Below are 18215 nucleotides of genomic sequence, written 5' to 3'. Positions count from 1 at the left end.
AAATGAGATCCCAAGTTGAGATTGCTTCAATATATGATAAAGAAGCTTCTTAACGGTCAAGTGGTAGAGAACTGGTCAATAGGTAAACTGCACTCCAGCAATGGTTGCAAGGTGTGACCATAACTAGGGCACATCTACACTGCCAGGCTAAAGCTGAAATAAGCTACGCAATTTGAGCTACGTCACTTGCGTAGCTTAATTTGAAATAGCTTATTTTGACTTTTGGCGCTGTCTACACAGTAGGAAGTCTGAGAAAGCGCACTCTTCCTCCAACTTCCCTTACTCTTCATAAAATGAGGGCTACAGGAAGCAGAGTAAGAAGTCCTCCAGCTCCCCATTATTTTGGCATTATGTCAAAATAACTGATTGTAGCATAGACACGGATAATATTATTTTGGAACAACAGCAGTTATTCTGAAATAACGCTGCTATGTAGACATAGCCCTAGGGACCAGAGTTCTTCAGATCTACAGGGTAGTCAGAATCTCTTGTATTCTGGAGTGTATAGGGGCATATGACTTAATTGTTAAAGAAGTTCATTTAGAGAGATAGTGGGATCTGGTGCAATCTTCTTCCTATTAATAAAGATGCTCAGGACTTCCTGCAAGTTGACCAACTCTACCAGCATCAACTAGCAAGCATCCACAATGTCAAGTGGTAAGAGTACTGTTTCTGATGCAAGACTGTGCCCCCACTGCAGACTAGAAGGTTGGGGATCAAGAATAGGAGAATTGAGGATAACTGTGAGGTTGTGGAGGTTCCTGTAACACGTATGCCTGGGCCCTAACAGGACTATTAGGATAACCTTGGATTTCTCTTGTTTCATCTCCCACAAAGTCTTTAGAAGCAGAGGAATGGGAGGGAATGCATACAAAAGTCAGAGGAGGAGAAGGACCTGCCCTGGATGTGGTCTCCTCATGGACAAAAATGGTGACACTTGTTCTCTACAATCACAAAGATGTGTGGGGAGTCCCCCAAAGGCAAAAAGATGTCTTGAAAGATACCCTTATGAAATGGCCACTGCTGGTTATCACAGAAGACTATGTTCGGGCTATCTGTCCTCACGTTATTGGCCCTCAGAAATGATCCGAGTGTTGGGTTCTGGACTTCCAATACTCCGGTCATCTGAAGAAGTGAGCTGTGCCCACAAAAGCTCATGATACCATCTACATGTTCTGTTAGTCTTTAAAGTGCTACCAGACTATTTCTTGTTTTTTAAGTTTTTCGTATTACAGACTAATTCAGCTATCCCTCTGAAACTTCTGAGTAGTCATGAATGTTTGGAAGGAATGCTATGCATGCTCTAGATACAACCTGAATTCTAACATTGATAAGCAAAGCCATTTTTCTATAGTAGAGCACAGACCTCAAACCTCAAAGTTGTCCGTGTATATGGCTCATCATATGTTACACTGTTTTTTCCACCAATCCAGAGACTGGAGGTTTGTGGAGGGAGATGCTTTAGTTTTTCTAGGTAGTGTCTTTTTGGAAGGTAAACCAAGTCTGAAGTGACCAAACATGATCCTTGTGTATAGAACAAATATAGACGACGACTGCCATGAGACCTAGGAGCCCGAGGCAGATCTTTATCCATGTGAGGGGGCAAAACAGGAGGTGAAAGCAAAGATCATGTATAGCTCGGAACCTATCAGACAGAAGGTAAACTGTTGCTGTGTCTAGCCCCAAAGGTTAAATGAGGGTTAATGTGGATTTTTTCCCTTTGATCTGAGATTGCAATTGGACAAAGGCCAGCCAACCCTTGAGCATGAATGGAAAGACTTGGATGCCAGTCCTTCTCAGATGACTTGCTATTACTACAAGGCACTTGCTGAAAATTCAGGGCACTGTAGATGGCAAGACGTGGTACTGATAATGTTTGTGGTCTAACACAAAACTCAGCAAGTTTTAGTAAGCGAGTTGAATTGCAATATGGAAGTATATATCCTTGAGCTGAGGGCAGCATACCTGTCTTTTTGGTAGAGGAAAGGAATGATGGATGTGAGAACAGCAGCTTGAGTGTGGGCTTCGTGATAATGAATGTTGAGAGCTCTGAGATCTAGAACTGGATAAAAGCCCCCTCACTTGTCGGGTATAAGAAAATATCTTGAATATAATTCCTTTCCCCTGTGTTGCATGGGAAATTTTTGTACCTGGAGGCAAAAGAGGCTGAACTCACTATAGAAGCAGGAACTTGTGGGAGAAGAATTGGACAGCATAGCCTCTCTGGACTATCTCCAAAACCCAACAGTCTGAGGTGATGTTGGACCAGGTCTGTTGGAAGAGAGCCAGGCTATTGCTGAACATAAGATAGGGCAGAGATTAGAGATTTTAAATGGTTAACTAGTAAGAATAAAGGCTTATTCATATACCAGTTAACCTGTCCTTGCCCTTTAACTCCAGCAGTGGTATTCCAAAGCTGCTGCAAAGCCAGGTGACGGGACCTAGGTTAAAACAGTTAATCAGTTAACTGTTTTAACATCCCTAGCAGAGAGCACAGACTAATTGATGTCCAAATATGCTCTCTGGCCGGGGCCAAGGCAGGGAGATGTGATTAAGAGGAAGGACCCTCAGAATTTTTCCTCCTCAAGACCTTCCATCTGTGTCCCTAGAGTTCAGGAGATGTGAACAGGAAAAAGGATTCTCTTTACTCTGGAATTATGTTACATGCAAGGAAGCCTGCAGAACAGTTCTGGTCACCCTAAGTCCCCCAGCCAGAACAGTCTGAAAATAATGTCAAGTCCTAAGGAAACTTGCCACACTTTAGAACACATCAGTTCATATGGTCACAGTTTGCTGATATTGCATAGTAATTCCAGATCTTCATCTTTTTATTGCCTAGATCCATAATTTTGTAAAAATAAAAGCTAACAGATTTGTTCAACAAGACCGATCTTCCAGATAAACAAGTTGAGTGGCACTGGTTTTCAACAAAGAATTAGAAGCTAAAAATAGTCCCAATTTAACCTTTTGATTATTTTCCCCAGGCCTGAGGTCAAGTTAACCAGTGTATAGTTCCCTGAGCCACCCCTTTCACCCTTTTTAAATACCAAAATTACACTGGCAGACCTCCAATTCTTACAAGTTTCCATACTTTTCCAAGATTTGTTAAAAGTTAATATTAATGATTCAGAGAACTTTTAACATATATAAGTCTTAAAGGAACTAACTGGTTTGGGCCTATTGATTCGAAAATGGTTTTATTTGAGTAGATGGCTGCATCACACCCTCCTTTGTTACAGATGGAAAACTTTCAATTCTATCCACATCATATCAGATGAATATATCCTCCCACTTTGCTCCAATTACAGAATGGAAATCTCTGTTGAACATTTCTACACTTTCTATATCACTATTTACATCTAGCAATGTACTTGACCTAAGGTTTTTTGTTCCTAATATGTTAAAAAAACCTTCTTGACTTCATTCGTAGTCATAATCAAAATATTTAATTGATTCTTTTAGTTTCCTTTATCAGTTGTCTATACTTTTTAATTTATAAACTTAGTATTGTGTGCAACACGCTATTCATGTGTGAAAGACTAGGGACTAAGAAAATCAGACCACAAAAACCAAAGAATTCCTCTCTCATAGGCTTCTCTTTCAGATGCTAGTCTCCTCTCTTTCTTATCTGTGTGCACTACAATATATAGCCAGAAAGTGACAAAAATACCATCAGCCACTGAAGTGGGAAGTAAGAAAATGCATACTGGCTGGCTGGTAAGACAACAGGTAATTTTAAAATTTTTTAAAGAGACAAATGTCCCAGTGGGTTTCAGGGCTGAGAGGGAAATAGAAAGGAAGTGGCCATTCTATAATTTTCTTTGGTTTCAGGAAATGAACGGTATAACCGGGAATCCTAAATAAAATTGCTAATAACCCTTCTGATAGGGGTGGATAGGCAAATAGAGACCTTACAGCCTCACCTGCTCAGAAGAGTGAAAATAAAATGAATTCTGAACTACACTAAGATGGAAACTCAGTCTTTGTGCTCTGAAAATGCAAAGGGGGGCAAAAAGGGTGTAAAGAGAAAGTTTCAGATACCTTCTGCACTGATCACCTAACTTCACTTTTCTGCATCAGAAATACAGTAGGAGTACCTTGAGGCTAAAAGGGTTCTAAAAGAAATGCCAGTAAGGCAACTCTTCTCTACCAACATTCTGAAGCTACTGGGCAATTAGCCATAAGTTGAAAGCAGTGCTTGTGCAGCAGGTTCATGAGACAGGGTGTTTTTGAAGAAAAACTAAAGAGTTAGAGTAAAAAGGGCTGACTGGATAATCAATTTTATTAGTCATTTCTTTTCTGCTAACTGATTACAAAACACATAGGCTGCCTCTAGACTGGCAAGTTTTTCCGTAAAAACAGCTGCTTTTGTGGAAAAACTTGCCAGCTGTCTACACTGTCCGCTTGAATTTCCACAAGAACACTGACTTCCTACTGTCTGAAATCAGTGCTTCTTGCAGAAATACTATGCTGCTCCTGTTTGGGCAAAAGCCCTCTTGTGTAAATGCTTTTGCGCAAGAGGGCCAGTGTAGACAACACGGTATTGTTTTGCGCAAAAAAGCCCCGATCGCGAAAACGGTGATCGGGGCTTTCTTGCGCAAAGCCACGTCTAGATTGGCACAGACGCTTTTCCGCAAAAAGTGCTTTTGCGGAAAAGCGTCCATGCCAATCTAGACTCTCTTTTCCGCAAATGCTTTTAACGGAAAACTTTTCCGTTAAAAGCATTTGCGGAAAATCATGCCAGTCTAGATGTAGCCATACAATAGAAGATATCCAGCTAAGAAGAAATAAAACTAATTAATGTACTCTGGAGAAGTACATTGAGAGTGGTTTCCTTCATCATTAACAAAAAGTTGCATTTGTGCAAGAGGGCTTTTTCCCCAAGCGGGAGCAGCATAGTATTTGCGCAAGAACACTGACAATTTTACATTAGATTATCAGTGTTCTTGCGCAAATTCAAGCGGCCAGTGTAGACAGCTGGCAAGTTTTTCCGCAAAAGCAGCTAGTATTGCGGAAAAATTTGCCCGTCTAGATGCAGCCCAAATGTATGAATAAGCAATTTTCTCAGTGACTAAGTTTATTTAATGAAAAGAAATTAAGTGCAATTCCATACTGTGGTCTTACACTCTCATTGCTGTCGGGCAACAAAAATGCTCTGGAGACAGTAGTCAGCCCCAAGAAGAAGTTTGAGAAAGAAGTCCTGCACAAATACTATGGAGTAGCACTCATTGACTAACGGCATTCTCCCGAATCAAGGAAGAATGTGGAGTGTAGAACTGTGGGAAATGGGGTTGAGAGAGAAGTTTAAATCCTGATATAGTGAGTCTGTTTAAGAATGGAGGAGGAAAGGGGACTGAGTAAGTACAAATTATTTTAAAAAATTCGGAACTATTCCAGCTAGAAGACATGGAAGTTGAAAGAAGAAACAAAAGTACAAGTGAACCATTAATTGTATCATTTTCTATTAAACCCCTACATGACACTTGGGCCCAACTCTGCATTAGCTTCATGTGCACATCACATTCTAAATTTCTTTTCCAGCATTCACTCAAGTTTTCGTCCCAACTTTAAAAGATTTTTCCTTCTTTTTAAAAGGACTCTCCATTCTAACTGCTTCTGATTTGTGTAGTTTTGCAAAGTAAGCTGACCTATGCTTTGCTTGATGTCAATATACAAGTGCTATGTTATTGCTGAAGTTTCAACAACAACAAAATGACAGCTCATGTATACAAATCACAAATACATTTACACAACTTAGGGAAGAAAAGATATGCCAAAGATAGTTAAAACTCTATATATACACACACTGAAGCGTACAAATGTAAAATGTCTTGGCCTTCATGAACATTAATGTTTCAAACAGAATTAAGAAGTTGTTGGTACATATTAACTAACAGTAAACAATCTATTATAAAGCTAACAATGCTTTATCATCCTACCTGAAACTGAGCCATTAGTGCCAGTGGATTATTCTGACTGTTATCGAATGTTAAAACATCAAATACTCCAACACAATTCACTCGTAATCTTTAAAACAAAAGAGGAAATTGGGAAGAGATTTGGTAAGATTTTATCTTTGAATAGTTTTTTTTTCCTGATACTTATCGTATAAAATATAGGGTAAGATTTAAAAAAAATTATTTAAGCTCTCCCATTGCCAGTTGACTAAGAATTTTACATATGCTGGAGAGGAAAGCTTTCAAGGTGAGAACTACAGCAAATAGATCTACACGCATGCTGCTTACTTGGTTGTTTTCAGAAGACAAGACAAATCTTTCTAAATTTATAAAAACTTGATTTATAGCTTCGAACTTTTACCAATTCACTAGTCTTGGGACAACATAAAACAATTTAGTCAATGTACTAGGTTGCTTCCCCATATCTGGCATGGGATGTTAAATTGCATGTAATCAGCTAATTGGCTAGTTGATTGAATTCCATTGACTACTCAATTAGTCGATAAGGGGGGGGGGGGAACTCCAGAGTCACAGCAGGACCAGGAGCTAATTCCACATGGATCTGCCTTTAACTTTATTTAGAGCCGCTAGGTGCAGCTGGTGGGAGGTGGGGTAGAAGCAGGGGGGTAAGACTGGGAGCGAGCCGGGAATCAGCTGTCCCGGCTCGTGCCCAGCCCTCCCCACCCAACCGCTGAGTCTCCGTTTTTTAAATGTATTAAGAAATGCCAGGCTCTTAATACATTTAAAAAGCAGAGGCGCAGCATCTGGGATTGAGTACAAGCCAGGAATCAGCTGATTCCCAGCTGTGCGTGGTCTCAGCTACACCTCTGCCTCCCCTTCCCCTCCCCCCCCAGACTGTGCTAGGGGGAACTGGCTTTTAAGCCAGATCCTTGCAGACCTGGCTCCTACTCTCCCTCTTGCTGCTTATCGGATAGTCGACTAGTTACTTACATCCCTAATCTTGCATAGGAATTTGCAACGATAGCTGTTAATAACATTGATCTTACTAGTCAAAAATATAAATTTAAAAAAGCTATTTTCCGTTACCTTGTTTTGCCAGTTATTAGAATCTTTGTTGGATCCATAACTCGACACGCCAATCCTGCTGTATGAATGGTTCTTAAAGCAGAGCTGAGCTGCACAATGTATGCCCAAATAAGAGACTCTGGTAGTAACCCAGCATGCTGCCGGGGCAAAGGACCATCATGCTGACCTAAAAGCAAAAATGTCATTGTATCAGTGAACAAACAAAATGCAACTAACTTAAATTTCACATACTGTTCTTGAAGTTAAAGTTCACGTATTCTAAACAACGAACTGAGCAATGTACATCAGTTTCATTCTACTTTTAGACTATGTCTACACTAAGAACTAGAAATAGGATTCCCAACTTGCGTACACACTCCTGCTAGCTCACATCTGAGGTAGCATGCTAAAAATAGTAGTGTAGCTGCTACAGAATGTGCAGTGGCAACACTGTCTAGTTGCCCTGAATACAAATTCACCTAAACCCTGTGGGTACATATTTAAAGCAGCTGGACAATGCTGCCACTTCCCTTGCTACAATGGCTACATGACTATTTTCAGTGTGCTATAGGGATGTTAGAAATAATTTATTTTAGCAATTGTGTAGCTGCAACAATTCTTAGTAATTACAGAGTTACTAAAATGCTTCCTCCCAGGTATGGGGCCAGCAGCCAGCACACTCCTGGCCCCACTCCCTGGAAGCACCCTGCCATCCCACACTGCTGCTTCTGTATCAGAGGCAGCAGCAGCCCTGGAGCTTCTCATGCACAGAGGATGCTCTGTATCAGAAGCAGCAGCAGGGGTGGCAGGTGGCTCCCCAGCATGCTCTTCATTTAAAACTTAGATTGGCAGGTCGGGAACAAACCAGCCTGCCAGTCTGAGTTTTAAATGCAGAGTTTTAAATGCAGAGCACACAGGTGTAAGTGCATACCTTGCACTTTGCTTATCCATTAGTGGTCCCAGTAATCGCTTATCGGTTAAACTGTTAGCCAACTAGCCACTAATATCCGTACTGTGACTAACAAGAATGTATACAGAAAATGTATACAGAATCCCACTTCGAGTGGTCAACACAGATCTTCAAATTAGGGATGTAAAATCCAGTTTAATTAGTTAAATGTAGTGTTAAACTGGTTAACTGTTTTAACGGATTAAATGGGAGAGCAGGTGGCGAGGATTCCATGTGAGGACCTCCAGGTTGGGGACTGCTTGCTGGGTTCTGGTTAACTATTACCTGGTAAGCTAACAGTGATGTTTACAGGGTAACCAGTTAACTAGTTACCTGTTAACATCCCTATTTCAAATGGTAACAATTCCTTCAATAAATATTACCACGATTCAAGTTCATGAGAATTAAGTAATTTTAGAAGTTATGATAAAAATTCAGTATGAAGAAATAGGTTTAATACAACTGATTATTGCTGCACCATGATATTCAAAAAGCAGAAACCAAAAATATGACAAAACAAAAAGTATATACTACAATAGCCAGGGCTTGCCAAGCCGCGGCGAACCCTGCTCGCCAGCTGCGCGCTTCAGCATGCTGCGGCGCAGTCGCGAGTAGATTACCTAAATTGTCGAGCCCTGACAATAGCTACTGTTTATCTGCAATTGGTATCATTTTGTGCTCTAATGCCATATAGGCTATGTCTAGACTGCAGGCTTCTTTCGAAAGATGCTCTTTCGAAAGCATCTTTTGAAAGAGCATCTTTCGAAAGATCGCGTCTAGACTGCAGGCGGATCTTTCGAAAGAAAAATCCGCTTTTTCGAAAGAGCACCCAGCGAGTCTGGATGCTCTCTTTCGAAGACGGCCTCTTTACATTGAAGAACGCCTTCCTTCGAAAGAGGAACTTTCGAAGGAAGGCGTTCTTCCTCGTGAAACGAGGTTTACCGCCATCGAAAGAAAAGCCGCGTTCTTTCGAAATAATTTCGAAAGAACGCGGCTTGAGTCTGGACGCAGGGGAAGTTTTTTCGGGAAAAGGCTACTTTTCCCGAAAAAACCCCTGAGTCTGGACACGGCCATAGAGTGTAGAAAGGAGTATATATTAACCCCTCCTTCAATTCCAACATGTACAGACATGAAATACGAAACAAATTAATTTCAAATTCCATTAGGGAAATTAGAATAAAAGATTGTATGGTTCAACATAATTGGAATGCTGAGTCTTATTACCCCAGATTGCATGTTTCGTTATGACCCAAGTCACTACTAATTCAGTCACCACCACAGCATTAGTGTTCATATCTCATAGGCTCTTTCTGGGTAACATTGAACCATGTGTATGAGAACTGCACTTTTTTTGTGGATTTTAGTGGTAGATTTTAATGGCCGATCTAATATAATGACTGGAAATGGGAAGACCGATTTTTTTGGAGAGAGGGATGGGTTGTTAATACTGAAGAGACTCAGCAACAGCACCATGTGCTTATAGCTTTAGTTTGTGTAGCATGAAGAAGGGCTACAGAGCTACAAAGGAAACAGTGCTTCTAGGAATACTAGAACTAAATTTGATTGCAAATAAGATTAGCTCTCTTCAGATGTTTCACTGGGCCACATTAGTGCTTGTTTTGTGAATATCAGGATCATCAATGTGGCTCCTCTTAGTAATGCCCTAAATGTAACAGTGTTCTTACATAAGTGTGCCTTGTACACTGCGAGATTACAAATATCTTCATTCCTTTCCATTTAAAGGTCAGTTTGTTAGTTTCCCCCCAGAAACGTATCAAAACTTCTGGAAAACTGCTCAAGACTGTCATTAAAAAGTAAATCACATCACTGTAGATCAGGCATGGCCGAAGGGCCACATCTGGGACTGGAAATTGAGGCAGGCCATGAATGCTAATGGCAAGCTCCTGACACCCAGCTGGGGTGTGGCAATGGAATCTGAAGTCCAGAAAGGGCTGGATATGGCTTGCAGGCTGTAGTTTGCCAATTCCAGTTAACATTTTACTATTTGGGGGGGATGTGGGAAGGCCAGTGGGATATATGAATGCTTCTTGCTTTCATTTCTGTTAACATCTTTATCTTTAGTTCGCTTTTGGTGCCGTGGGTTCCTTTCGTTCATATTTTGAAGGACAAGACACTTCCTCCTTTAGCCCACAGAACTTTGGCATGCCACGCGGAGGCTCACAATGATTTAATTTTAGATTTATTGTCCTGTTGATGAATCAGTATGTGAATCATCTACCACAAACTCGTTTACACCAGTAGTCTCACTCTGCAAACATTTAAAAAATATTCCCTGTTCATCATTCGATCTATTACTGTTTCATGTCAGGGTGACAGGATGTTACGTTATTGGGCAAAGGACTCTGACATTCATAGGCAATTTATTTAATCTTTTATTCTTTTGCATATGGTGAACTGCAGCAGATGTTCTATGCCTGGCAGGAATGCAAATGATTCCTTTAAGACAGTTGAGTATTACATCTGTTTAAAAAACAAACACTAGAATCAGACAATTATTGTTATACCCAAAGGGAAAAGAGCCAACTGCTCATCTCATTTGAGAACTGTAATTGTTTGTTATTTGTATTACCATCACACCTAGGAGTCCTAGACATAGGCCAGAACACCATTATGTGAGGTGCTGTACAGAAACAAAACTTACAATCTAAGTACAGGTTGGGCCTCTGTGGTTGGCATCTTCGGGACATGACTGATCCCGGATGAGGGATTTTTCCAAATCAGGTGAAGTCATTTCAGGCCCCCTGCTGCTGGTAGGTTTCCTGGCTCTCCACCTCTAACTCATGCGAGCTGCACACTGGCTCCTGGCACACCCCTCCGCCCCCTCACAACCCAGCTGAGCTGTGTGCTGGCTCCTGGCATCCTCTCCCAACCCACAGCCCAGGTGAGCCGTGAGCCAGCTCCTGGCTCCCCCCATCACAGCTCAGATGAGTTTCATGCCAACTCCCAGTCCTCCGCCCACCTGCAGTGTGCTGGAACTCTGATCCTGGAACATCCGAGGTCATGGCAGACCACAGATGTTGCTGGACCAGAGAATCCCTGATTTTAGAGGTGCAACCTATATCACAATGGGAGCAATATTTGCCTTTTGATACTCAAGTAGAAAACATTGATGAAAGAGCTCAGCATATGTTGAACATAGGTAAACAGGATCAAGGAACTAAATATAAATATTCAACTAAAATACCAACTTTATTTCTTCATTATAAAGCTGGAGTTTTCAGTGCCAGCGAGGTAGACGCACAAAAAAGGATCAGGAACTGCTTTTTTAAAATTTGGTAGGGGAAACAAGAGCAGTGTGTAAGAGATCTAAAGTAGACCAAGACAAACTCAATGCTACATTGATCACTCAGACTATTTATAACAATCATTTCTCCTTCCCTGACAAGACAGACTACAGAGAAAACAGCACTAAATGTTATTCTGAGTATTTAGTTTTAATCTATTAGAATACTGTGAGAAATGAGAAGTCATGGCTTATTTATATTTATATTAATGAATGCAATGCAAATTAGTTGAAACAGATCCCTGGAAAATTCCCAACACCGCTCTCATTACTATAACAGTTGTACAACAATTGAGCATAAAAACCCTGTAGAGTTTAAATTGCAAATGCATGCATCAAGGAAGACAGCCCCTGCACCAGAATACTCAAGCTAGATGACAGACAGGCGATATCTCCACTGCAACATTAATCCAGTCTTTTATTTGAGCCTTGTCCCTACCCCAACCACCTACCACACAAAAACTTCTAACCAAACTCTGGAAATGTTTTCAACCCATACTAGCTGGCTTTTTCTGGGGCTATAAAATAAAAACACAGTGTTGCTTTTATTGGGCTGGTAACCTGCTCACATTGCAGTCATAACACACATTAACCCATTCTGCTGGTGGGCCTCCAATTCTTTCCCACAATTCTTTCTAAGTGCAGAGAAAGACTGATATGTTATCCCACAAGTCACTGGAAAAGAATTAGAGCGGCTTGGCTTTCTGAAGTGCTAACAATAGGATGTGTCCCCAGAAGCCCTAGCACCTTACATGAGTAGGTGATGCTGCCAGACCAGGTGCTAGCTCATGCCAAGGCCCGAGGTCCCACTGAACATTTACAAATGCATCGTTGGAAGCCACTCTCGAAATAGACTACATTCTGGAGAATTAGAGGCAGTGATGGGAAAAAACATGGATTCAGTTCATATTATGAGTGTGTCTTTTTGCTAAAAAAGGGCTGTTTGCAGGAAAGTAATCTGCAGCACGAAAAATAAATGCTCAGTGACTTTGGAGCGGTTTGTTAATAAGTATGGATAAACCAGAATTTTTTAATGCATTGACTGAAGATATATATAGCAGGCTTTCTTTTTTTCTTTCAAATCAGAGACATATTGATTTGGGATAATTGACTGGAAAGAAACACCATCCAACAAAGCCAAAAATATACTTCTAATATTTCCAGTGTTTACTTTAGGAAATAATTTAAAATGTATAATTTTGGTGTACAGTAGTTTATTATTTACAATTTGATACTTAATTTATATTAATTGATTATAATTTATTCAGGCAGAGTAATACTTTTAAAGCCAGGTTCCTATAGTAAGAGGAATTTCAGCTGATTTTAAAAAAAGATGTGTGACATTGTCATGTTTTGTAATATTTCAATATACTCAATTATATCACATTAAAATATGATCTACCAGAAACTCCATAACAATACATATTTTACAGAAAGATGACAAACTCCCTTCTTGGGAATGAAAACTGATAGACAAAACAAGCAGCAGGACTCAAAAAAACTGGAATTGCATATATTATCTATTCTAAACCACAGAATGGTTCATCTTTAGAAAAATGTACACGCTTCACTTTAAATCTTAATTCACACTGTAAAATATAACTCCAACATTGGATTATCACAGTATACAACCAGAAACAGAAGATATTTTATGGAATAAGACTGGACAAGGAAGGAATTTTTAAAATTAGGAAACAGTAAGGACAGGTGGCTCAGTACAAAAATAAACCATGGTTGTTAAGTCTTTTTTCATCTGTCACGAGAATGCTTTACACCACATCCCTTACAAAAAAATTCTGGAACAGCCTTTGCAGATGACATGGCAAAATAAAAAATAAAAAAAAGACTGACCACACTGTCACCAGAAAATAACATGTGAAACAGCTATGTAACCACAATTCTTTTCATTTAACTGTCAAAAACTAGCTTTGCTAACTGATATGCAATCTTACTTGTCTGTATGTTTTCTGAAACCAAGTTCTCTTAAATCATTATTTCCACAAATTCACACCAAGTTGGGCATCACAGGGTATGACTAAACTACATGGGTCCGTCAGCGGAGCCATGTAGATTTGTTTGTTCGGCAAAGGGAAATGAAGCTTTTAAAAGATCAGCTGTTTGTCGGCTCAGCGCGGCAGCCATTTAAATGTAAATGAAGTCGCGATTATTTAAATCGCGGCTTCATTTCCCTTTGCCGATCAGCCTAATCTACATGGCTCCGTTTAGACACACCCACACTGTGGGGATTCTAAACCTTTAAATGCAATAGCACATTTCAGAGCCTCATATGGCAGAATGCTCTTTGGGCATTTATAGAAAGGAAATCTCAACATCCTTATACCCTGCTTCTCTTGGAAGTCCCTTGCAGGCAGGAAAACAGACAAGAAACTCTAATGAGGGATGGAAGAGGAATCTGTGAAGGTAGTCAAGTCTGAGAATTCAAGATATAGGCACACAATCTTATTTTGTCTCTCAAATTGTTCATTCTATTGATGACTACTCTTGTAGACTAGAAAGCAATAAATTCAAAGATGGACCGTAAGAAATATCTGAAGGCCCCCCCTGGGGAAAAATGGCCATTATCTGACTAGCCTCATTTAAGCAACACCAAACTCTGTGTTTGCATGAAGTGGTTGTTCTGAAGAGTTCAATAATAAAGACTAGAAGCCACAGGTACTGCAAGCTGTTCTAGCTGGAGTGGAATTAATTTAAATAACTTCTTGAAAAACAACTTCAGGAAGATATTTAAATTGTTACAATAAAAATCTATATAATTATACGTAACAGCCAGTTTCTGGGGTTTTTTTCTTTTTAAAAGAGTGATAAATCCCTTCGTGTTTCAAGAGTCTCATCCATAGCTATGCTATGGTGTATAATACTTAGAGAAGTAGATCAAGGGGGAAAAACATGACAAGGATAGATTTAAATGTTAATAGAAAAAAATAACAATAATTCCATGTTTATTCACTTTATTAAGTTCATTTTGTTTATGATTACACCTTTTCTTAACTGCTAAGTCTTCAAACTTGTCATGAATCTGAATATCAAGGTGAGTTCTTTTCCTTCGGCACAAATCAGTAGTCAAGATAATTCTGCAAGTCAAGTTTTAGTTTCATACCTGACAACTGTATGAAAAGATAATGGGGACTATTTGGTGATAGTTTTGAATTGCATCTTTTAAAGGCTTGCAGCTTTCCATAAACTGAAGATCCTTGAGGTCCTGATTTAGACAACCAAGTCAAATTTAAAATATAAATATTTTAAATGAATTAAAAAGCCCAAAACTAGTGGTTCCAGTTTCAACATGCAGAGATGTTAAAAGATCAGTGTTGGGAAGAGTGTGTGTTTATTTACAGAATTGCTTTCAGAACACATTAGTGTCCACTTTGAGTTATACAATCACTAACTACTGACTTTTTATTCTTTTATTCTGTGACATGGCTTGCAATTCTCACAATGTGGATCTGTAGATACAGTATGAAGGAATAAAGTATTTAGGAATATAAAATATGCAGAGATTTTAAATTTGTTTTGTGTTCTTACTAACTATAGTTTTACCTTTTCAAAACACATGCAGATATTAGTACCTAATTAGTCCTCATAACATTTGTGTGAGCAAGTGAAATCCCCATTTTACCAACTGGGACCACTCAAATACAGAGACTAAATGGGAGATTTTTCAAATACACAATGGCACAATGACTTTTAATTGTCAGCTAATTTGTTGTTTGTGCCTTTGAAAATCCTGCATGTAACATGCCAAATGTCACTCAATGACAGAGTTGGGACTAGAGCTCAGGAGAGGCTGACTCCCAATCATAGAATCATAGGGTTGGAAGAAACTTCAGGCAGTCATTGAGTCCAAACTGCTGCTAAAAGTAGTGCTGATCACATGTTCAATCTAGTAGAACTGCCAAAAAGATGCATGTGCCTTTTCTGCTGATGTAAAGTCAGAAGTTGTACGAAATTAGGAAAATTATCATTGTTCAATTGGTTCAGCCTACTTTTTAAAACACAACCAATACATTTCTTTTCATGTAACACAGTGTACTTGGAACTTTATTTTCCTTTTTGATTTCTAGAGGTAACAACCCCTGTCCTGTAGTACCTTCAATATACCTAACATCTGACTAACAAAAATTATGAAGCTGAGGCCAAATAATTTTACAACCAAGATATCTGAAATAGTTTCTAAAGTGGCAGTTGAATGCATTTTCCTTACCCCATTTCCTTTTAGAGAAATAGGCATCTGCACTAGGGTCATTAAAGTGTCTGCTCATCATAGTCTCTCCTCCAGCATGAAAATCGTATGCAAACACAAGAGCTAAAAATAAAAAAAAATAAGTGACAATAAATTAACAACTCTAATACAGGGTTTCTCAGCCCACAGTTCATGACCAAAAGCAGGTTGCCAGAATGTAGCAAAGAGTTGTGGGGCTGGCTGAATTCAGCTCAACACTCTGGACATTGTGATCTGGTACATGGGGCGCAGAGCTGCTCAATTTGGCTCAGCAGCCATGTTGTCATAATGATGGAAAGCCAGCAAGGCCAGATTTGAAGATGTGGTGGCTGACACTCCATGTACTAGGCCACATGCCCATCATACAAATTTGTTCAAATTGCCCCTCCCAGACCAAATCTAAAAGGTACTATGGCTCCAGCACTCTTATTGCCTGGAGTAGAGAGCAGCGCCTAGCCAGATGTGTGAGACAGGATTTGTGAGGGAGTGGCAGGCATTACATTCTCTGGTAATGACTGTCCCCATGATATACTCCCCACCCAACAGGAAGGTGATGCCCCATCTTATATATTTCTTCCTGCCCCTCACCCCCACCGCACTTTTACCTTCTACCCACCATGGGCCATATATGGACGCTGTCTCCCCTGTGCCCCTCTGTCTTCATATCTTCCTTCCATCTGCCACTGCACCCCCATACCCTTCCGCCTCCTCAGTTCCTGCAAATCCCCAACCCCTTCTTCACTACACCTCCAAATCCCACTCCTACCCTATGTCCTCTGACGCTGGGAGGGCTTTATTTGGAGGTGTCAGCTTATTGTTCCATTGGGGGTGTGTCACATTTGGCTAGAGCATCTGGAATTTTAGCTCTGAGTCCCCACTCCCACCAGTGCACCCAGGTACAGGGGGGTTGTCATTGGGTCAGGGGGAGACTTGGGGGATCTGTGTGTCATGGCATGCTATCAAGGTTTACAAAAGGGTACTCAGTCCAAAGAGGTGAGAACCTCTGCTCTAAAATCTTCAGAGTTATCTCAAATGTTCAATCTCTGGAAACTTACAATGTTCTCCAAATGCTTTAGTGGTAAATACTTCACGCAGAGTTACAATGTTTGAGTGCTGAATTTTTTTCCACATGTCAACCAATACCATGCACTTTGTGTTAACAAGACGAAAACCTGAGAACAGAATAAAACCCACAGAGTTTAGTTACATTTATTCAGTGATTTTAGGATCCATTAGATTTTTTTAAGACACTTTGGTATCTGTTCTGAAAGTACTGAGCTGCCACCAACAGAGGCACACCAATATAAAACTTTGATTGCTCATTTCCAACACTATGGACTGTTATCTAGGCCAAACTCTGCTCTCTTATTCCAACAGAATGATTAATTTCAAAGCCAATTTAAGATTTATGCGTAGTATTATAGAAGGGCAAATGTTTTAGGCTTAAGTATAGGTAGCAATGAAGTTTAAAAAGATGACAACTTATGATTCCCTCACCATGTATCCTCCGAAGGCAATATGGCAGATCATCTTTGCTATTTACAGCTTTGTAGCATGATGTAATGTACCCAAAGTTGCTTGTTTTCTGTATCCGATTGGGTGGTGGCAGTGGTTCTAAAGGGAAAAGGCTGTGGTAGCTGTCAACTTCTGTAGGGACTGCTAAAGCAGTTTATAGAAATATATTAGACACTAATTGCATTTGTAAAATCAATATTACAATAGTAAAGAAAATCTGACTTCAAGATATTAAGATGTCAAACAATACTTTGCGTTGTGTCTTAGATACATGCAACAAAAAAGTTAAAATTAATAATTCTATCTTTGGCACAAATATGGTTTCCTGAGAGATATTTTTGGATAACAGATATCTGCTTTCTGAAAAATAGTCTTGTCATACTAAAAATACACACGAGAAGTAAAAACTGTGCATGAGGAAGCACCAGCTTCATTCTAACATAAAACCAATTCCTCCATGATTATTGGGGAGCAGTACATTGGCAGCTGCCCAACAAATTGCCATCATCTTTTGGTCTGCCTCAAAAATTTAAAGTTTCTTGTAGCTACTAAGGATGAAGATATGAAGGGGCATGGATGATCCTCAGCACACACATGAGCCTTGTGAATATGAATCCCCAGTCAACTCTTGAATTCTATTATGAGAGCAGCAGAGAATAGCTAAGACAGACACTGTTAGTGTTCAGAATGAATACACTATTTTGTTTGGAGAGTGGGAGAACTGGACAGATTAGAAGACATTTCTAGACTAGGAAATTAAGCTGTGTTTTACAATCTCTCATTCAAGGTGCCAACACTTGGATTTTAGTCACAACTTTATATCGCTTGCCCTGTGAGTGTAAAAATAATGTTAGCTGATTGTGGACAATTGTAAGTTCTCCAAAAGATTGACCATGATGAGCAACTACATTTTTAAACACAACTTCCCCAATCTACACAAGGTGCAAAGTCTGCCTAAAATCATGTTAGTTAGCATTTTAAAACACAAACTAGCTTTCTAGTCTAGACAGAGTCTTCAAAAACAATCTTCTAAATATAAACTCACATGTATGAAGTTCTCTCTATGGGGAAAGTTAGTGAGTGGCAAACCAGGATGTGAACATTTAGCATACAAGACTGCTGAGCACTAAGTGGCCATACGGACCCTTCTATCATGCACTAAAAGTTCTGAAGTGAGCTGTTTCAAATGGCAGCATGTCAAAATGCACTATGAATTTTTACTCT

General features: G+C 39.7%; 1 protein-coding gene across 6 annotated transcripts in view; it reads right to left on the bottom strand.

Moving 5' to 3' along the window:
- Positions 1-18215, bottom strand: part of PAN3 (poly(A) specific ribonuclease subunit PAN3) — a 115519-nt gene that overhangs the window by 12876 nt on the left and 84428 nt on the right. For 5 of the 6 annotated variants that reach the window (XR_012900724.2, XM_075919221.2, XM_075919223.2 and 2 more), the window contains 5 exons: positions 16974-17135; positions 16532-16648; positions 15459-15560; positions 7005-7170; positions 5940-6027 (listed from right to left, as the gene is read on the bottom strand). Coding sequence is in view for 5 of the 6 variants with exons in the window: in XM_075919221.2 (XP_075775336.2) it covers positions 5940-6027; positions 7005-7170; positions 15459-15560; positions 16532-16648; positions 16974-17135 (635 nt within the window). In the remaining variant the exon portion in view is untranslated. The remainder of the gene's footprint in view (positions 1-5939; positions 6028-7004; positions 7171-15458; positions 15561-16531; positions 16649-16973; positions 17136-18215) is intronic. The other variant, XM_075919222.2, reaches the window with a different exon arrangement.

The sequence above is a fragment of the Pelodiscus sinensis genome, chromosome 1 (assembly GCF_052426305.1).
Source record: "Pelodiscus sinensis isolate ZL-2025 chromosome 1, ASM5242630v1, whole genome shotgun sequence".
NCBI lineage: Eukaryota > Metazoa > Chordata > Testudines > Trionychidae > Pelodiscus > Pelodiscus sinensis.
Note: the sequence above shows the minus strand (reverse complement) of the source record. Positions and strands in the feature narration are given on the sequence as shown.